The following is a 22,618-nucleotide window of genomic DNA, read 5'->3' as shown; positions in this document are numbered from 1 at the left end:
AATGAAATATTCGGCAATTCAATCATACATCCATTCATTTGATCAATCAACAAAATAACCAATAAATCATTTGTAATTCGGATGAGGCCTCCGAATTGTACATATTTGCGGCAGCATAACGCAGATATACCTGAAAGCGCCGCTAATCACGCGTGCGAATTCAGCGATGGTAGTTGAGAGAAGCTGATGCATGCCGACGGGACAAAACATTTCTCTCGGCGTTCCGTACCAACTCCTAAAGCTGCGCGTATCGCGGACACGACCACCGTTGCCAGCGGCGACCGGCCGTGCGATAAGGCCCGCGATAACGGTCACACGGGGAGCGACGCTCGTGCACTCGGCAGGATGCTCGCTCTCAGCTCGCACGTCCCTGCTGGATAATCACGTGCGCTGGAGTGGCGGCATGATCGCGGCGAGGGAGGCTCCGTGGATAGCAGATCACTGCGCGCGGTGGTGAGGCTTCGCGCTTGCCGTTCTCCCACTTCTGGATGATATGTAAGTAGGCCAGCGTAAATTTCTATGGCATTGTGTCGAAGGAGCGTCTTGACGAAGAAAACGCCGCTCGGGCTTAAAGTGGGCACCTTATATTGGTATGAGTTAATTGATTCAACAGGCTTAGCGTCAAAAAGCAGTGCCTTATAGGCTGGTTACATATAGCATTTGCTGTATAGTGGCCGATTCTCAATTACGTCGCTCTCCGGAGGATGCGCGATTCTTTTGCGAGCGCCCTTGCTTGGTTCTCGCCAGTCATCACGTCCCACGACATTCTCGCGGTCGTCAGTGTAGTGACATGAGTGCTGCGATTTCTCGAGAGAACATGTGCATGAAAACTTGATATCTACGAGTTTAAAGGCACCAAATTACTAGGCGGATATGACGAGTGTGAAGAATATATTGAGCCTTTGTGGTTATTCTTGGGACGGCGTTAAACGTATCGCGTATTTTTTTTTCATCTCAGAAGAAGTATTACCAGGCCATGCATAAATTTAAAAGGACGGGAATATACAAATCACGTTTTTTCTTACCAAACAGAAAAAAAAGATAGTAACTTGCAGTGTTCTAAAAATAAGAGCATTTTTCTCAAATTAATTTGCAGGCCTTATTCGAGCACAAGCCCTTCTTTCTTATGCAGTCTATAAATGGTTCAGCACAGCATCTTCGGTTGCTATTCGTTCGAATTACTTTTGCTGCTTTCATTTCCACGCGAAAACAGTTCGTTTTCATCTTTGACAACGCATTTTCCTCGCTCGACTTTTCCACGCAATTCCAGGCGCAATTTGCTTTCTTTTTTTGCTTGAACCTACCATGTCTCAGGTTTTTTTTTTTGTACGAATGGTTCACTAATTTTGCTGACCACCGGAAACGTGCTGTACCCACCTGACAGTCAACACTGCACCCGGTTTGCATTATAGCCAAGTCTGCTAGACGTAAAGGAAGAGGGACATACAGCGATGTGCCTACGCAAGAAGCAAGAGAGTGTGTAGAAAAACCAGTAAAACGATACTTTATTTGTAACAACATGCGGCTATTGACATCCGAAAAACAATATATAAAAAGGGACCACATAGGTTTAATACCGCATGGTAGACAGTTCATCCCCTGCCGTGGAATAAGCGCAAACACGGCAAGGACTCGTGCGCGGTTCCCACAAACCTTCTGCACCCCCGTAATTACTTATCGTTTTCATCTCAGCGGCTGTAAAAATGAAAGTAAATTGCCAAAAAGCACTAAAAAGGAAAGGCAAAAGTAAAAAGTAAGTAATAAGAATAACAGCAGCATGATCCTACCACTCCTCTTATTGTGAGCCATACTAAGTACTAGCGACTAGTGATTATGGAATCTTGCGGCAGCTTGATTTACGCAAAAAAAATTTAAGCACTGTTTAAGTCTACATCACCGCACCCATGACCTTTTTGGTGCCTAGAAATGCATTGGTGTTTGCTACCGCGGCACAGAGTAATATTCGCTAAAACTGCATTGTGGCAGCATTGTTTCTATGTAGCTCATAGGAGAAAAAAATGTGCAATGCGTTTTTTTTTTACTTCTGTAATCTCTGATTGCAACTAGCGAAATTCAATAAACGTATCAACATACCAAGCGAGAGATTGAGCTCATTGGAATACTGGCTACCGACTATCAGCTACGAGCGTTTCCTTTCCTCTCGCCAACCGTGCAGTCCGCAGTTTTGTGCATCCAAGAGAGAGAGAGAAAGCTTGCGTTGGAAATTTCTCGCACGTGCCTCCGACAGCTCAGAGCTCTACAGGGATCGCTAGCCTTTCATGACGCTTAGTCTAGAGCGTGGGTTCGCCGCCCGGAAATGTGCCGAGAAATTTATGCCGGGCTTTTAAGTGGGGAAATTGCGAAAGGTTGAACATGAGGGGACATTTTTTAGGAGTAATCGATATTGTGACGCACCTTAAGGCGATGTCTTGAGGCACACTATTTCGCGCCTCACGCTCGGAACCGCTTCCGCGGCAGTCCTCGCCTGCACGGCTCGAAGCTTTCTCATTTGCCAGCTACGAACTTGAAGAGCGCGGGAAAGGTTTGTTCCCCCCTCCCTGTCCCCTGACACCTACGATGGAGATATCAACTTTTGCTGTTCGTGCAGTGTGGGGAGTTTATTCCCTTGTGAAGCTATAAATGCCTATGTTAGAGCAATTAAAATGATCGTCAGGCTTCACAGCAAATTACGTCTAAGGGCGTGAGTGGGATCCTTGCACGACGTGAAAGACGTCAGTTGAGGCCTCATAACAATACCGTAGAAATGCACTTTTGATAATTTAAAGCCGTCCGGACATTCTCATCGAAATAATCCCTTGAAAAATACATGTTAAGTCATAACATAAATTTACGTAAATATTATAAATGAATTGAATGTCTGTTTAGAAGTTTGGAGGCTCTTAACTCTTAGCTCATTATTTTACTTCATAAACATCTTGAAACATATATTGTCTAGAAAAACTGCATCTTCTACTGCACAGTTCCTTGAGTGAGTCGCTGGGAACAAAAATGAGGTAGGTTCTACAAAAACAAAAGCACCATAAACGGACGGCAGAACTGATTATACGGCAAACACATCAAATGAAATGAAACCACTTTATTTATTCCAAAGCACAGTTTGGAAATTGATGGCCGATCACCATAAGGGCAACTAGCGTAGTCTTTATTATGTGGCCGATCAAACAGCTGCAACACATCATTGCCCATGTTAGTCGAAAAGCAGAGGACCGATTCTGTTTCTGACGAAACAATTCACCCATTGCCATATTTCCCTTCAGTAAAGTGTTATTAATGCGGTTCCATTATCGAACAGTGGGTCCAGATGCTACCCAATGTACGTACTTCGACAATTTTTCTTAATGCTGCAATATATTCAAAAGTGTAACACAGGCTTGGCGAATGTCTTTTTTTCCCCAAATATTCAGCAGCCGTGGTAATGTTGTTTGTTCACAAGATGCTTGTCTGTCAGTTTAGTTTATAGCAAAGTGCGACATATGAATAAACAATAAAATAACTCTCTCGCACTACTACCCCAGAAATAGCGCCCGTTACACCTTTGATAGACGAGTACAGCACTTAGGCGATGTATCCACAGAAATATTCTGTCCAGCTGAATTTTTGGATTCAGGACAAATTTTCTGGCTAAATATCTTCGCGCAACACCGCGTGACAGGCTGCAACTGAAGAAGACGATTGGTGCGCGACTTTATTTTGAATGCAAGTGTCAGAGGAGAAAGAAAAAGCAAGATCCCCTGCTGCACTGGTATCTCATAGCTAGTGTAAAGCAAATTCATTACATACCCGTTGTTCACATGGGATGAAAGCCCTGTGTGGAAGCTCCGAAGGAAGCCATATAGTTGTCTTGGGGTAAAGTTCACTTCCAGTGGGCTGCCTGCTGTTGCCCCACAGTGGCTAAAGAAGCTTCCGCAATATATTATTTTTTTCATTGAATATACTCATTCTTCATGTATTTTTACTATCAGATCAAAGAGATACATTTACTTCAGTTGTCCCGTCCTTGAGGGCAAGAGCAGTGGCATGCCCACTTGTCGTGGACACTTCCACTGTTTCACCCGAGGCACTGACAGATCCTGCGGATGAAGCCGAGCTATCGGCACGAAGCATTTTCAAGCGGTCTCCCTCCGACGAACTCACCACGGGTAATGGTGGTCGTCTCCGGGGACACGACAAGGGCGCTACTCACTTGAAAGGCGCGTATGGAAACCATATTAGCAGGGAAAACGCGGGGAAGGCGGGAGTTGGCAATTTAAAACGACGAGCAAAACGAGAACTATGTAGAAGAAGGAGCCAACGTTTGGACATGTGGATTGGTATGTATCGAGGCCTTGAAAAAGACGAGTCTATTTAACAAAACGTTGGCTCCTGTTTTCACCTTGTTCTCGTTTTGCTCATTGCCATGCTATGAGACGCTTTAACGCAGGCTCCTACGATTACGTGCCTTCTTTTCTTCGCACGAAGTACATACGCTGAAGGAAACGTTACAGCGAATGACAGCTGAAGCGCAACCAGCACCGTCTTCATTGTGTGGCCGATGTTATGGTAGGCGTGTAATAACCCGGGCAGAAAGGATGCTCTACCACCCTGCCTCATCGAAACGAAGGATGAATTCCTAATTTGCCATGGGTGCCTCGAGTGGATGACCGGTGTAGCAGGGTCCCGCAGTGCTTGCAGGCCCCTTCGTGTGTGTGCATGGCTAAGCGAATCGAAGAATGGATTCCTAATTCGCTGTGGTTGTATCGAGTGGATGGCGGTCTGGCGGACGTCCCGCAGTGTGCACAGCCCCCTTTTTTGTGTGTGCGTGAAAACCATTTCCGTGAACCATACAGGATCCCTGGCTGCCAACAGCAGAGGCACGCCCGGGAAGACGTCAACTGGGACAATGATATCAACCGCTTATCCACCACCAGACGCCCTTTCCATGAACTGTCAAGCTCTAGAGGAGAATTTCTGCGAATCAACGTCGCCTAGAAGAAAGGATAAGCGCCTACGATCACGGACCTGCTGGCTGCCACCTGCGGTGGCGAGCTCGTGAAAGGTCGCCAGGGGAGTGGGCGCCGCCGGCAAGCACCGTGTAACTCAGTGCACATCACGTTACGTTGACGTGAGCAGGATCCCGCCTACGACTTTTGTGGGCCTATTTAAAGTGCCCCGCAATGTACTTTTGGACTTCATTCTCTTCTCCTCTTTCACGAACCATTGAAGAAATCGTGCAAGTTTCGTACTAGAAGTCGTCTCGTCCTTGCCTGGTCGCTCTGGTCGACCGGATGCCTGCAGCCCACCGACAACGCCACGCTACCCAATAGCAGCGTCGGTCGAGCTTCGATAAACAGGGGCCGCAACAACTGGGCAGCGGTGGGGCACGCTATACCCTGGAGAACGCAACACCGATGAAACAGCTGCAACGCATCATTGCCCATGTCAGTCGGAAAGCAGAGGAGCGATTCTGTTCTTGTTTCTGACTTAACACTTGAACCATCCACCCAGCCATGTAACATATGAGAAATCGTGCCCGACTGCCCTGTTCGCCGGATGCTTATTGCGGATGCCACATCCGCAGGCTGGTGACTGCATGCAAGGGGAGTTTCGAGAAAGGCATAAACAACGCAACTTGAGAATTCTAAGGCTGCTTTCAAGACGTTTCTTTAATACGACACACTGCGCGTACTGACAACTGCCGATGGCGCAGGATTCGGCGCTGAGCGCCATCTAGCGAGCCTGAGGCGAAGAGAGTGTGCCGCAGCTGGCAGGCGAAAGCGTCGGAAGCGTAGCTCACGGGTGCACGACAGCAGGAGACGCGCGCAGCAACAAAAATGGGCAGAATCGGGGCCGACCATCTGCCTGGGAGGCGGCTGCCAATACAGCGCGACGTAAAATAAGGGCGGCACGCTGTTCCGGCCGCGTTCACCGCGCGGCTCCAGCGGCGACGGCAAACGCCGGCGCTGCGTCCGCGAGCCGGCATGCCGCCGCCGACACTCCCGTGCACACGCTCCAAACACGCACCCGTTCCTCGGTGGCCGCCGTATTCGCGCTGTACGCGATGACGACAGTGTCGGTGTGTGCTCGGCGAGCGTGTGCGCCGTGGTTCGGCTGATTTGTGCGACAGGTGCCCAGCCAACGGAACGCCGTTCTGGACCTCCGTGTGAGTGTCTCCTCCGCATGTCTATTTCCGCTAGCTAGAGTCTCGCTTTCTTACTCTTTTCCTTTCCTTTTTCAATCCACTTCTCTGTCGATGACGGTGCCGTGCACGGGGCGTGGTGAATGCACTGACCTTTGTATCTGAAACGTTAGCTGCAAAGAAAAATACCGGCTGACTTGTAAACCCACCTGTTTTGTAGGTTAGTTTACGTATATGTCGTAACTTAAACACTTGCGTCAAGTGACGTACTTGCTTCATGCAAACAATATGACATCGCTACTGTGAGCTTTCCGAAGTGAAAATTATTCGAAGAATAACAACTGAGAGAGTAACTAAAGATTGTTTTTATGAATTCCTGCTCCGGTATGTTTTGATATGATGAGTTGCTGAACGTTTGCTTCAATGTGAAAGTGAACAAACAGTTCGAAATGTTCCAGTCTATGTCAAATTGAAGTGCGCTATCAAGCTACGGAATGTTAGTGACGGAGCGATAATCACGAACAAACGGTGAAAAGTATACCTACGTTATTTTGTCTAGGTCAGCTAAGCCAAGCGTAACAGTGACATTTTACCTAAAATTGTTTCCATAGGCACAGGGTTACTGTTGAATGCTTCACACATATACAGAATCTAGCTAGTATAAACTAATGCTCATTATTTCTTCACATGTGCCTCGTGTGATTTACAGTGCTTACAAATTGGTAGCCAAGCCCGGCCTACGCGTTTGCTTGCTGGCAATGATTTAGTGTACGGGTAAAGAAGCTCAGCGTAGTGCAAAACTGAATCCTGCGCACTAAATTGCATATTGAATTTTCTTAGGTATACAACAGTCGGTTATTATATGACGATACAGCCATTGGCTTGTTTAAAATGGTGTGAATTATTCTAGTAACTAGGCAGGACAGTAATGCCTTTTCTCTAGTTTAGGTATAGCGGTACCCCATTCCCAATTAGTTTTTCTTGCTGTCCTGTGTGATTCTCCCAGGAATATTCATTCAAATTATAAGTGGCCAGATGTTAAGGGTTATATTATACGGGTGTCAGATGGCGCGTTTTTGATAGCGATATCATGCCCGATCAGCCTTAAACTTATCGACAGCGATTGGGTCCCTTCTGCAGCTTGCACAATGAAGCGAATAGTGGTCTAGAAAGTTGGTCCCTAACGTGCTCAATTGTGATCTAAAATGTACTATGTGAAACCTGTGTTCATTTGTCGATTCTACGATAGGGATATCTTAAGTTCGAAACATCTACAAAAATGAAACGAGCAAGGAACGTTTCAGACAAAGTTGAACTTTTGGGGCGATGAATGACTGTCTGCAATAAGAGAAGGAGGGGAACCCAGGGGCTCAATTTTGTTGATCGTGACTACATAGAGGCAACAGACAATGAAGCCAAGAAAAGCATCGGGGAAATTAAATGGAGCTGAAATTGGAATGTCGAAAATAAATGAAGATAAGGGAAAGTGGACGAAAAGATAACTTGTCGCCGGTGGTAGCCGGACCCACAACCTCCGCATTACGAGTGCAGTACGCCTGCATGCTGTCGCTGAGATGCACACACCTGTACAAAGCAGTAGCGGCTCACTTGGAGCGAATTCATTCGCAAAGGTCACCACCTGCGTCTGGCTTTCTCCTTCTAGACTCCAATAACGGTTGTTGACTTTTGTGTCCAAACAAAAAGCAATATTTGACAGCGGCGAGTAACGTATTCTCGAAGAGAATGTGAAGCCAATAGTAAAGGCTCGTTTCGTTTCGAACGTCTCGTATTCTTAACGTCGAATATGTAAAAAAATTATGCGGTTTAACGTGCCGAAACCACTTTCTGGTTATGAGGCACGCCGTAGTAGAGAACGCCGGAAATTTCGACCACCTGGGGTTCTTTAACGTGGACCTAAATCTATGCAAATGGGTGTTTTCGCATTTCACCTCCATCGAAATGCGGCCGCCGTGGCCGGGATTCGATCCCGCGACCTCGTGCTCAGCAGCCCAACACCATAGCCACTGAGCAACCACGGTGGGTCAACTGCCAATATTCACTGACACATGCTGGTAATTTCACTCTGACATTGTCTTTGCCGGTTTATATACGTGTATTTTAACTGCACTGCCAGCTTCGCAATGCCACTTTTAAAAGCTGTTGCCTCTGTTTAGCGTGATGGTGAATGTTTATCAGTGAATACGCTTCCTCAATATAACAGAAAGGCACTCTTATTGAATTACTGGACGTGTTACGTCCAGTAAAAGAGGAACATTGAAAAAAAAGGATAATAAGCTAGTGGAGCCGCCGCCTTTCCAGTCGCCGCACTAACTCGTAGAGACGTTCTTCATTTTTTACGGAGTCTCCTAGTTAATGTTTCATCTATAAAAGTGGACTACGTTGTCGTAATCCTAAAGGAGCCAGCGAATGAACACAGCACGTGTAGAGAAGATTCACCCCAGCACTGTCTTGAGCCAGGTGATTACAACGTGAACCTGCAAGTTTCTTTTTATATTTAGTTCATTTAGGTGGCAATGAACTCCTAGTTTTTTTGTAAACTGCTAACTAGTCCTGAACCGACACCACCAAAATTCATGATGTCATGGACCTAAAGGGAGAGTGCATGTACACGGCGGGATCTGTTCGTTTCCGGTTTTTTTTTTTCGTTTTTAATAGCTTACTGTCGTGCACCCACAGAAAATTGTCATTTTCAGCGTCGTAGAAATATAATTTAGTTGAGTTTCACTGAGACATTAGCCGTTATTGTCTCTTCGAGTTTAATTCTATTAATGTTCACTTGCGAAGAACTTCTTCGTCAGAAGGGAATCACGCCCGGAATTCATGCCAGCTTCGCAACGTACGTTTCGAAAGCAGCGCTCACTAGTACGATGATGAAGTGCGGTTTCATCTGTATGTATCGTGCACCTAGCCGAACAGCTGACTCATTCGCAGTTACCACGTGTACTTTACCTTCTGCTGTGCAAACATAGATGTGTGCACACTTTTTCTTCAGATTTTTTGGGGAGAAAGTGCGACCGACATATCAGTATCTAACAATTTCTTCTTGTGACCAAGACTTTATTATGGAAAAGTTCTCCCCATGACCAGCTAGACTTTCATCTAAACTGCATACCCCATCACATTGATAAGCATCACGAAGTATGGATGCCGTTGTGCGACTCGAACACATTTGTTCATTCAGTTTTGCCTCGTACATACGTACAATGTAAACGGCTTTCGACTAATGTATTCACTAGTGATAACCAGACGTCTCGTGAACTTTTTAGGAATAGCTATGCAACAGAAAGCTCCGTTTTATAGCACCTACATTCACTACTTTCTCCTTATTTGTCTCGTATTAAAAAGCTAGTCTCTCGCATAGTTGCAATGCCCTGAGGGTGCAAATAGTAAGTCAATAAGTACATAACTAAGTAGTCACATAAAGAAAAAATGAGTTGGTCGTAGCGCTTGCTAAGACGTCGTTTTTCACCTTTCCTAAAAGGAACCGTAATTTTCCTTTTTAATTTCAATGCTGCACCGGAATGATGCTGCTTTGTATAATCATCGAACTATTGTTTGGGAGCCAAGCTTTCTGTGCGAACTTTACGGGGCCCAGTGGGAGCTGCCGTATAACCGAATATGTCGCACGCAGGACTACGCTAGCGTGTATAGGTGTCCGTGACACCGTGACAGGTGTCCAGGCTGGTGGCCTTGTTTTCTTTTTTTTCACGGATTACTGTGTGATCACAGAGAAAATACCAAAAAAATCATAATTTGCAACAAAATATACCTCACGAGCCTTTAATAAAGCCAATGTTTTTAACCTTTGTACGAGGTTTTTCCCAACTGTTAGGACACAGTCGCGCGCGTACGTCTATCCTGCCAACGCGAGCCACCTATTTGAGATGATAGCTGCGTGTTGATGATGGCGGTGATTACTGAGCTATGACACTTGCTCACAACAGGGCATTGGGAAAGAAGCTGGTGGTACAGTTAAAATTATTATGAAGAAATTAAAAATTTTGGGGCACTTAAAGAGCATTCATGTCACGCAGCACGGCTGCGGGAGACCGCATGTGTGCGTGCCACTTTACGCCAGAGACGCCGCAACTAAATGGCAAATTTATAGCTTTTCATTAACCGATTCGCGAAAGATTATTCGCTTCCCATAGATTCCAAAATGTGAGTTGTATCGGTCTAATTTTTTAATGAAGCAGTATTTCGTATTTAGGTGGGCTTTCTTACGTTGATAAATGTCTTTTTTTGTTGTTGGTTTGCCATGTGGCAAACCAGAAATTCATTGTAGAAGTTAGTTCAGTGAAGTATGGAAAGTACCAATGCTCAGTTCTCTTTGTTACTCACAAATGCCTATCTATTTGTCAAAATTGTAACATGTGACGTAGCACTTTGTGACAGCGGACAAAATAGCGCTAGTGGAGCTACCGATGACAAAAGTGGACGGGAGCCGTGCGCCATTGGCAGTGCGGTGAAAAGCGATCTCTGACCTCCAGTTGGCCAGGCTGAGCACAGCGCCACCCCTTTGGCTGCTGAAGAGCCCACACGTCTCGAGCATGGCTGCGGATGATCGTGAAGCGGAGTGACCAGCTCTATTGAGAGGTGGCGCTGCTATCTGGTTTCTTGTAGTTTCTTGAACTGATGTGGAGTGCTGAGCAACGCTCTAGAACGCGGCGGTGAGCCGCAGCTGCGTAGTTGCCCCGGGAACGCAGGTGGCCGGTGAGCTGCGTACGCGGAACGACGATGGAGGCATGATTGAAGGAGCCACCTTTGAGGGCACGCGCCTGCGGCCAACGACGCGAGCAGACTTGGTGCGAAGCGAGAACCGACGAGCGAGCGTTGCTTGCACCCGCGCTCTCCGTACTCAGCCATCGGTGCAAGCCTGTCGGCACCGAAAGAGAGCAAAACAAAGCAAGTTTTTCAAAGATCTTTCAAGACCATCACTCGTCAAATCACGGAGAAAATTTGACATCCATCCGCAGCTCCTACATGGTTTTACTATACGGGGAATACAAAAAATAATGTGCATAGCAGCAGATGTAAGTACCGCAAGCAGTATAGTATATGTCAGATGCAAAAATGTAGGGCGCAATAAATAAGAACACGCAAAAGAAAAGTATATCTACAAGAAGTGCTAAAAACCTACGTCAGGAATGCCGTAACTCAAATCAACGTAATATTTCCTACTTGCCTTAAAGAAAAAAAGGTTTAAGCACACATTCAAGTACATAAATCGAAAGTGCATGAATCGCATGCATACAAACACCGAAAAATAAAGCTGGAAACATTGTCGCATATCCCAATGGAACAGCCGACAGTCGCTGCATGTGTCATCATCATCATCATTGTCATCATCATCATCAGCCTGGTTACGCCCACTGCAGGGCAAAGGCCTCTCCCATACATCTCCAACTGCCCCGGTCATGTGCTAGTTGTGGCCCTGTTATCCCATCAAACTTCTTAATCTCATCCGCCCACTTAACTTTCTGCCGCCCCCTGCTACGCTTCCCTTTCCGTGGAATCCAGTCCGTAACCCTTAATGACCATCGCTTATCTTCCCTCCGCATTACATGTCCTGCCCATGACCGTTTATTTTTCTTGATTTCAACTAAGATGTCATTAGCTCGAGTTTGTTCCCTCACTCAATCTGCTCTTTTCTTATCCCTTAACGTTACACCCATCATTCTTCTTTCCATAGCTCGTTGCGTCGCCCTCAAATTAAGCAGAACCCTTTTCGTAAGCCTCTATAGGTTTCTGCCCCACCCGTGAGTACTGGTAAGACACAGCTCCTATACACTTTTCTCTTGAGGGGTAATGGCAACCTGCTGTTCATGACCTGAGAATGCCTGTCAAACGCATCTAATCCCATTCTTATTCTTCTGATTAGTTCAGTCTCATGATCCGGATCCGCAGTCACTACCTGTCCTAAGTAAATGTATTCCCTTACCACTTTCAGTGCCTCGCTACCTATCGTAAACAGGTGTTCTGTTCCGAGACTGTTAAACACTACTTTAGTTTTCTGCAGAGTGATTTTGAGACCCACCCTTCTGCTTTCCCTCTCCAGGTAAGTGAGCATGCATTGCGATTGGTCCCTTGAGTTACTAAATAAGACAATATCTTCAGCGAATCGCAAGTTACTAAGGTAGTCCTCATTAACTCTTATGCCCACTTATTCCCAATCCAGATCTCTGAATACCTTCTGTAAACACGCGGTGAATATCATCGGAGAGATTGTATCTCTCTGCCGAACGCCTTTCTTTATTGGAATTTTGTTGCATTCTGTATGGAGGACTACATGTGGCTGTGGAACAGCTATAGATATCATTCAGTATTTTTACATACGGCTCCTCTACACCCTGATTCCGTAATACCTCTATGACTGCTGAGGTTTCGACTGAATCAAACGCTCTCTCGTAATGAATGAAAGCTATATATAAGTGTTAGTTATATTCCGCACATTTCTCTATCACCTGATTGATCGTGTGAATATGGTCTTTTGTTGAGTAGCGTTTACGGAATCCTGCCTGGTCGTTTGGTTGACGGAAGTCTAAGGTGTTCCTGATTCTATTTGCGGTTACCTTAGTAAATAATTTGTAGGTAACGGACAGTAAGCTGGTCGGTATATAATTTTTCAAGTCATTGGCGTCCCCTATCTTATGGATTAGGATTATGCTTGCGTTCTTACAAGGTTCCGCTATGCTAGAGGTCCATAGGCATTGCGTATACAGGGTGGCCAGTTTTTCTAGAACAATTTGTCCACCATCCTTCAATAAATCTGCTGTTACATGTGTACATCACCACAAATGCAAGTAGATCACCAGCCATCAGACCATATTGTGTGTCAATAATTTGCCGGCACTTTCAAAGAAGAAAAAAATGTGGTGCGGAATTCAATGGCTACAATGGTCGAAGACAATCTATTCCAGCGACAACTTGTTTTTGTAAAGAAAGTAATACTCATGGCGGGAGTCCTACATTTACCTTCCCTTATGCTATTACAATGGTGAGTGCGTGAGGAGATATAGTGGGGTGCAAAAAGCTCAGATTCGCCCGGAATACAGATGTCTGAGTAGCAGAGCCCATGCAATAAATAGCTTTAAACGAAGCGCTGCTTCGCGGTTTCCTAGTGTTTGCCAACCCAGCACTGGCCTCGAGTAAGTGGCAGTCGAGGTGCATAAAACGTAACGTCCAGTCGAAGACGGCACTTTCTCAAGCATATATTTATCTACAGTGCTTAGAGGGTCGCACACGGTACAAAATTAATGCAAGATTGATCATACGTTTCATATACATAAGCCCTCTCTTGAACTCTAACGAAATGTGCGCGTCTTCGGCGTAGGGAACCTGGAGATTTTAAGGCTATCCGGGCCTTACTTGTATTTTTAGAAAGCACGCGCCTGGACTGTAGGCTTCAACTTACCCCCATGATCGTCACCCATCACGCGCCCTTCCCTCTCCCCCTTCCCCGAACGCAGAGTAGCGGGCACGAGGAATGCACCTGAGGTCGACCGCTCTGCATTTCGTATCATGAAACCTTTCTGCAGCAACAGTATAAGCGGCGTGTCGATGCCAGGAAAAAGCGGAAGTACAATACACGCTGAGATACTTGTATTCCGAAACTTCTCTTATGGCAACGCCATTTAGCGTACAAATTGGAGAGCCCAGTGATTGTTCCCTTGAAAACCTAAGACATACTGTTCTGTTCAAGTTTTGTGACATTCCCCGTTTTTCTACACCATGCCTGTGCCAGTTTAATTTCAATTGAGTGACCTTGATTATATGTCCTTATGAAGCGTACAAGCATTGGCATAGATACTCACAGAACAAAATACGGTGTCCCACAAACCTTTATTCGAAGTTATGCATTGCTTGTTCCTTGTTCTAATGACAGTGTTTTGATCCCCACACCCCTGATGTAGTTCTTTATGCACATGGCAGGAGCGTTTTCTTTACTTCGGCTAGCTTATGTACTTTCGTATCTTTGGTAAATTCCTGGCTACAGTATTTGTCAGAATGATTATATGCCAATCAACTACAAATATATGTAAGTACAACTAAGTTTAAATTATTACATGCCATTCAAAAACTGCTTTATATGAAAGCTTAATTACATTGCGATCTGAAAGGTTAGCGCGTGTAACGCAATACACATTTTTAGGAGTTTAGTTTCTCGAAAATCTTTGTTGGGCGTAGCATGTAGAGCTCGTGAGGCAGTGTTTCGAAAACGATAGGCATGATAAACAGACACCATGCCTTATTACTAGGCGCCTCAATTGCCAGCTTTATTTTTCTTTCGTTCATTCCCGCCCTCATTGCTGTATCCTCATTTGGATAGTTACGTCTAAAAAATTTAAATAACCTCTACGACTTGCAAAAGAGAGCCGTCCGTTTTATTCACCACTCACCCTATGCCGAACATGTTTCCTACTACTTAATCGTGGGCCGTATGCTTAGTATTCGTGAAATGTAAAGTCATCGTCTTTAGGAATGCACGTTCACTCACTACGCAGCTGATCATGAATTATGTTTATCCACGTGCACTAAAATTTCCTAAAAATTCAATTTCACGTATTTGATATTTGCCAAGCCAAAAACAAAAGCTAATTATGGACTGGGGTTATTAAATAGGGAAATTCCAAATTTCCGAAATACGCAGCCACATTTATTGTCATAATTTACACGTTCTCCTTCATTAGTGTCATTTAGCAAGAAATCGGGGGTACAATTTCTTGGAGCTCGCTAATGGTGCACATGAATTTGCGTTGTAGGATCATCAAGCTATCCGTACTCCTGCAATCAATTGCCGTCGGCACACCACGGAACAGAAACCATTGCTGCGGTGCCTCTAGAATAGCAGGCGTGCGAGCAGCGTGCATCGCAAACCGCTGCCTCCGTCGACGCGTGTCCTCGTCACCGCCGATCAAAATGTGCAGCAGCCTGCCGGCGGTGTCATGTTCACAAAACGCGCTGATGGCCATAGCGGATGCGGACGCGGCTAAATGCTTGGGGGAGGCTCCTCAAATCGCCGTTAAGTTACGTTCCAAAGGCGCCGCGTGCGACTTCATGGCTTTGGTGTTCGGAGCGTAGTACGCTAAAGGGGCTCTGCAACACTTTTCCAGCATGGTAAATAAATCATACTAGACGCGCACGAATGCTGTCTTGAACATGTGAGCTAGTACTCAATTCTACGCTGCGGAAAACGTACAACGCCTCTCTAAACATTGGTTACGCTTTCGTACAGCACCATCAAATCCCCGCCATCTAAACAGCTTGCTGCTGCTGATGATGATGATTTATTGACATCTACTTTCTAACGGCGTGGTGACAAGTCTCTTCGCCTGGTTATGCTACTCAGCAATTGCTGTACATGCTGTTTATTATAGTATTTTTGTATACTCCTGATTAATTTTTTTCTCTTCCTAAGAACTACTCTCCCTGCCCTATACCGCTACCTTTACCTGTAATGGATCCGGTCGTATCAATATCTTGCCTGCTTTTTCCCCACTAATACTTTAAAGCTTCTCTTACTTACCCCGACTGCCAAGCGGTTGATGCTTCCTTCCACTTTAAACCCAAGCGCTTCTGGAAGGTGTAGGCTACCAACGGTTCTCATTTAGTGAATCCCTTCACATTCCATTAGGATGTGCTGAGTGGTCTTCGGATTTTCGCTGCAGCATACACATGCCTCCTCTAGTTGAGAATATTTGCTCCGGTATGTTTTCGTCCTTAGGCAACCGGCTCGAGCCTCAAAAAGCAGGGCACTGCCCTTTGTTTTATCCTACATATTTTCCCTTCTAATTTCTTTCTTCTCATTCTTGTAAATCTCCATGGTCCTTTTCGTTTCTATTCCTTGCGCTCAATTATCTGTGTTTGTTGCTCTCACTTTCTTTCTGGTGACTCCTGCCGGTCTATTTAATTTCAGTTACCCTGCGCTTTCCTGCCAACTTTCACGTCCTGTTCCTCCGTTCTGTGTCCACGTCTTTCAGATACTTGTGCAGTTTACACGCCCAATTATTTTTATTCATGTTCCTTAGCCTTTCGCGAAAACTAATTTTGCTCTGCGGTTTTCTTACTTCAAACAAGACACAATCTATTGTCACCCTGCACTATCTCATTTGTGGTTTTAGCCTGGCCTCTCAAAGCCAACTAGCCGACCGATTTTGGTTAACTTCCAACCCCAGTAACGTGTCGGATTTTAAGCACAGAATGACATTGGAGAACGTTAGCGATGACACCATTACTCCTTTCCAGATTCCACGCGCCACCGCATACTTGCTATGACCCCAATGTGCTCTGTGTTTTGCTATTGCTGCATTCCGCTTCCCCTTCATTATCAGATTATCTTGGTGAGGGCTTGAGTAAGTCCTTCCTTCGTTTATGTATGCGTTTATGTTCACATTTATGTAGAAAGCTCGTGATTCCTAATTTTCCCGTGCTGAACCTAAGGCCCAAATTTGTCGCTGCGTGGCCATACATATTCACTAGTGTCTATAAATCTCTTGCATTGTCTGCAAGTAGCATTATGACTTCCACATATATCAGTCCGGGGAGCTTCTGCCCCACCCTATGCCCTTACGCATCTAGGATAAATCAACTTATAATTAACTGTTTTCCGGTCGTCTTTCTATGCGTCTAACATAAAGCGGGAGAAACAGCGGAGAGAAAGAACATCTTTTCTCCAGCCCTCGGTGAAATTTCACCACTTCATTACACTTTAGGCCATCCCATACAATTTCTTATACTCGACTGTCTCTAGATATGTCCCTCAGTACCTCCACGAAATCGTCATCCCTCCCTTCATGCTTCAGAATCCACCATAGCAATTCCATGTCTACGGTACCGCAGGCTCCCTAATATATTGAAATTTTATGCGCAAAGGCATTTTTTTTAGTTCCTAAGATGTCTGTTCACTAAGTCAGTAGAAATATATTATCCTCTGAGCGGCTGCCTGGTCTGAGCCCATTGTGAGGTTCCCCCGGTATATCATTTTTCGGCACCGGCTTCGACAGCTCTGATTTCTTGACTTTCATCGCCATTCCATATATCCCCGTCGTTACTGTAACTGGCCTGCACGAGCTCGTCATATGTGCATCGCATTTGCCTTTATAAATGAGACTCATCTACGTTTGACGCCATCCATACGGAATTTCGTTCGTTTGTTCGTTTTAATTTTCTATTCTGTGGAATTAGTCACCAGTGCTTTGCTCTGTGGACTGACCGTTTGATTACCTGTATTGGGATTTCATCGGGTCCGGCGGCCGTGTTATTAGGAAAATTTTCTCCCGCTTTTTTTCAGCAAAAGTTTTCTATGCTAAATTTTCATCTCCCAGCTTTCTCTGTTGTTGCAGGGTCTCTTTTATTCTGAACTACGCTTTCTTGCTGCCGAAGTTATCCCGAATAACGTCGCTGAACGGAAGCGCACCGTATACTTCAAAGGTGCTGCCGTCGTCATTCCTTACAGCCGTTTGCAAAATTTTCGTTGGAACTCCGAGTGCGCTTACTTAGTTCCCGAAGCTTTCTGTTCGCCTTTCTTTCTTTTGCAAATGTTATTCAGCCAGCGTTCATTTCTAGGCTTAATTTTATCTCGCACGAGCTCACTCGCCACCTTTTTCTTTTATCGGTATTTTTATATCTAGGCGGTGCCGCTTGTTCGTGTAATCCCATCTTTTTGTCTTGCCGATTATCCCTAGACGCCCGCTTACGCTCTTCTATAGCTTGTTTTACTTGTTGTTCAATTACTTACGTGGTTTTCTCTCTCCAATCCAGCAATGTTTTTGCTGTTGGTCTTATTTTCCACTGCGTAATGCCTAGCAGTTTCTTATGTTCTCAGACTGTTGCAGACCATCTATGTTTTATCGATCTGTTATTTCATTTTCATTCATCGTTAAGAATTCTGTTGCCCTTGTCTCGTGTTTTGAGGTAGCAAATCTCCTAAAAGTTAAGGTTACACGTTGATCTAATGTCAATTATCTAATGTCTCAAACAGTTATAAGAGTTAATGGCAGCTCTTAACGATTTCTTAATCACCACAGGGTTCATCTTTGGAGAAAGTAATATGTAATGGCGTTACACATGATAGTCCAGCCAATGCTGCTGACGCTTTTACGGACTGCTTATTCGAAATATTCAGGCAAAGACTTCACATTGTAACCCAAATCGTTCTAAGAACTCTTTTTTTTTTCTTTTAACCCACGATACTTGTTGACATGTCGACAGCAATAAAACATCTTAGAGAGATCAGCCCCGGTATCGATAAAATTTCGTCACGGCACTTAAAACTTGTAGTGGATGTCATTTGTGAACAAGTTCTTGTAATTTTAAATCTTGCTTTCAAGGAGGGCATTTTCCCTAATTCTCTAAAAGTAGCTAAATTTCTGCCGATATGTAAAAAGGGCAATAGACTATCAATTTCCAACCACCGCCCCATCTGTATTCTCTCTCCCTTAGTAAATTATCAAAACTTTATTTATGATTCGCCTTAGCAAATATGTGCATAGGTTTAATTTAAATGAAGCCATGCCAATTTGCTTTTCGAGCTGAAAGTTGTACTAACATTGCCGTGCTTTCCTTAACTTACTAAATCAAACGCTCTATTGATTCAGGATACGCACTTGGCTCGATTCTTTATTTAAAACTAGCAGTTAACATGATTAATCATCTTGTCTTGAATGACAAACTAGAAGCATGCGGTATTTTAGCTCCAGCCCTCAAGTTCTTAGAAGGTTAGGTGCTGAACAGAAAGCACACAGTATACATTTCACGTACTTCTTCCGCTACTAAAACAATTAAGCAAGAGGTGCCTCACGTTTCATTACTTGGTCAATTACTTTTTTTATTTTATATGAATGACCTTCCTGATAGTATAAACAGGGCTCACTGCGTTTTATATGCCGAAGATACGACTACTTCCTTTGCTGATCCATGTATTAACACTGCTACTACAAACCTAAATACTGTTCTTTGTATCATGTCCAAGTGGTGCCTCGAAAATTATTTACTTATTAATCTAAATAAATCTAAATTTCTGGTTTTTAAATCCCCTTAACGTAAGTCACCTCATTACCAGGCATCACAATTGACTCGCATTTCATTTGTGTCAGTGATGGTGTATCTTTCCTTGGCGTGCACCTCGACATTAACCTTAAGTTCGTTAACCATATTGCCCATATGAAAAAGATGGCAGCATTCGGCATTCCTGCATTGCTTAAAGCACGCTCATATTTTTCTCATCAGACCCTTGTTTGTCTTCGCATTCATTCATAGTCATAGCATTCATGGCGCCGTATCATGGGGAAATGCTTATCCGTATTATTTCTCGTCCCTTCAGCACTTCAGGCTATTCGGATTATCTCTCACTGTTCCTTGTGACGGCAGCGCCTCTGCTCTTTCTCGTAATAATTGCATCTAAACTGTTAATAACTTGTTTCAATTTATTCTAGTTTTGTGTTGGCGTTAACAAATAAGATATCAACTTTCGGTCAATTTCATTGATTCTGAGTTTCTATTAAATACCAACTGCACCAGATTTGCTCCTAACAATAACTTTTTGATACCTAAGATTTTAGCTAATTGCGGTAAATCATCGTCATCTTTCAGCGCGATCAATTATGGAATCATTTACCCACGTCTCTAACATCCAATGTTTGTTTAGTCTCATTCAAGAATTCATTAAAAGACTATTCTTTAAATTTTTGATGTTCCTACTTGTTGAGTTGTACTAGATTTGTGTTCTTGTATACTGTATTCATTTATCAATTTCTTCGTTTCTTTCTTTCATGCGTTTTTATGTTTTCTGTTCCATTATGCTTACTATTATTTCTTACTTCATATATCTATTCCATTTTTCGCACTGCTGCTACTTCGATTATTTAAACGTAGTCATCAACGAGGGTCCCCTTGTGGTCTCGTACTTTGGCGCCCCCATCTGTATACTTTATATGTTGTAATTAATATACGATGTCATAATAATAAGCTGATTTGATTTGACTTGAAAATCGCTACTGAGGCAATCTTTACCATGTTCATCTATCATTATTTGGTCTAGTCGTTCGTAGACAGTTTCTGAGATTGACACATAGTCGACACATAGCTGCTTGTTTGCGCATTGCCACGTTACCTGTCCATGACACTTGTTTTCCCTGTTAACTACTATAAGGTTCTGTTCATACTAGATCCTCCATGTGCGCAGTCATATCTTCTACTAATACCACTCTGGCCAATTTCTTGTCCTCATTAAGATCGCTTGCAATCAATCAATTCTTTTTAACTCTGCCATCACTACCTGACCATAGGTAACGTACTTCACGCCACGCCGTTTTTCGTACCCATGTGCTGCTAATCCATAAACGTTCCTTACATGTTTCTTTTATGCTTTGCAACTTCAAACTTCCCCTAATTAGCATGCCTTTGCCCCAGCCTTTCCTTGACCCAGTCATGCTGTGGCACCCCTCCCATACAATGTTTCCAATAACAGGCGGCTGCTCCAAATGTGGCAGATGCGTTTCGGTCAAGGCGTACACTCTAATAGATTATTCATTTAGCTTCGTTCTATTTGCTAGGCATTTTTCTTTCCTAAGACCATAAACGCATTTTCCCGTCTCTATATGCGCCTTTGACTTAATAATTCTGCAGAAGCCTGCAAAGTGTATAGGAGTAATCAATAAAGGGAAAATGAGACATCCCCTGAAATGTAGCTAAGTGCTACAAAGGAAACCCATACGAGTTCCTAGAAAGAAAAGCTTCGTAGTTGAAGAAAAAGTTGCACCTAGATTTTTGTTCAACTCCGAAGGTTTTTTTTCGAGGAACCCGTATGGGTTTCTTTGCAGCACTTAGCTTAAGTGGATGCCTCATTTTCCCTTTATTAATATGCATCATTTCTGTGTCTTAACTCCTTGTGGTCTAATTCTAACCTTTAATGGTATGTCGCTCCTGTCAGTACTTAATCTTCCTTTCTTATCGACTGGGGCCCGCCTACAAAAGCTACAGAACGCACCGCCAATCGACTACGAACTGGTGTTACTACACCTTCGGTAAAATGTATCCCGTGACGCGCAAAAGCACCTTCGCGGCCTCCTCGGTTTATGTCAACGACGGTAAAATTCGTTTCCTAAGCTAGCGTTCAAATCTGCCTATTTACTGCAAGCGATGCCCTTTCAATTGCGTACCCCTCCTTTTGAGCCGCTGGCACCGCGAACAATGCGATTTGCACTTCCTATGAAGTTCAGCATATATGGAACTTCTGTGGCCATTGAAAAACGTGTAGGTAAGGATCGCACCGTCCCGCACGGCCAAGCTACTGCACGGCGGCCCACGGCCTGAGCTGGCGACACAAAAGGAGCTGTCAACGGCTGCGCATACTTTAGGAAAGAAAAAGCTATTCGTCTACAAAATCAGGCTTGCGCAATTGGCTGTTACAAAATCCCAACACAACACATTGAATGTATCATGCTGTCACAGTACTGAGCTTGCACTCTTGGTAAAAAGCGATTATTATAACGTTGTTCGATCAAGGCATAAACACGATGGAAAAAAAATCCACATATGCGCCGCATGCTCTTGCTCTAAAACAAAGACAAATATAGACAAATGACAAACAACACAATGTATCTCCTAACTTAAAAGAGACTGCAGTGGTTTTCCATAAGAGTAAAAAAGAATTCATCTTTGCAGCAACCGTTACCCTACATGTCTTCGCAAAACAATCTTCACAAAATGATCCCAAATGGGCATTACACGGCTCGAGCTGCGCCAAATAAAACGTTTGTGTGATTATACAGGCGAGCCACAGAAAACAAATTGGTGCTGTAAACTGACGGTGTTGCGAGTGACTTCTGGAAAATTACGTCGTCTGCTTGGAGGAATGACCCTAAAGCCAAGAGCTGCTGAATGCCGGTCAGCGCAAGTTCAACTGTTCCATTTCCCACCGTGACGGCCGCCTTCCGATTGGGCTGCAGGGGGTTGCGGTGCAGGTGCACGTTAGTTAATCCAAGGTAGTCGAAAGCAATCCAAAGCATCGGCAGAGTGCTGTCGACTGTTCCCCGGGCGAATCTCTGCTAGAGACCCACTCTCTGTCTGCCACTGGAACAGACTTGTTATAAAATTAGCCGGCCATGTTGATCAGGGTTTGCTGCAAATAACATTGGAGTTTAGCACAAAATAATTAGGGCATACCTTAACGGGTTTAGATGGTGGTGTTACCCTCCGGCAAAGAACTATAACTGTTATTCCTTGTTGCGCGAATTCACTTCCAAGTGCTTACCCTCTTCATTCTTTAAAAATTCTGTAAATAAATATATACACTGTCTAAGCTTCAAGAAAACAGCTGAGTTCATTGCCTAATGATCCACTAGCTGCTTTGTCATCCTTGTAATTCTTAACATGACGAATTTGGCTTCATTTATTTCTGTTTTTTATTGTGCCACCCACTATTATAAAACTTTAGAAGACCTTCACACAGGGTTTCTTGAT

The 22,618-nt window shown here is 44.2% G+C and overlaps 1 protein-coding gene across 2 annotated transcripts in view; it reads left to right on the top strand.

Annotated features, from left to right (window-relative positions):
- Window positions 1-335: 335 nt before the first annotated feature.
- The window catches only part of LOC135914799 (uncharacterized), a 200,479-nt gene continuing 178,196 nt past the window's right edge, over window positions 336-22,618 (top strand). The window contains exon 1 of one of the 2 annotated variants that reach the window (XM_065447727.2): window positions 336-495. In XM_065447727.2, coding sequence (XP_065303799.1) covers window positions 494-495 — 2 coding nt within the window. In that variant the 5' untranslated portion in view covers window positions 336-493. Of the gene's footprint in view, window positions 496-5,803; window positions 6,161-22,618 lie in introns of those variants that run through there. The other variant, XM_065447728.2, reaches the window with a different exon arrangement.

The sequence above is a fragment of the Dermacentor albipictus genome, chromosome 5 (assembly GCF_038994185.2).
Source record: "Dermacentor albipictus isolate Rhodes 1998 colony chromosome 5, USDA_Dalb.pri_finalv2, whole genome shotgun sequence".
NCBI lineage: Eukaryota > Metazoa > Arthropoda > Arachnida > Ixodida > Ixodidae > Dermacentor > Dermacentor albipictus.
This window is presented reverse-complemented; position numbering and strand designations above follow the sequence as displayed.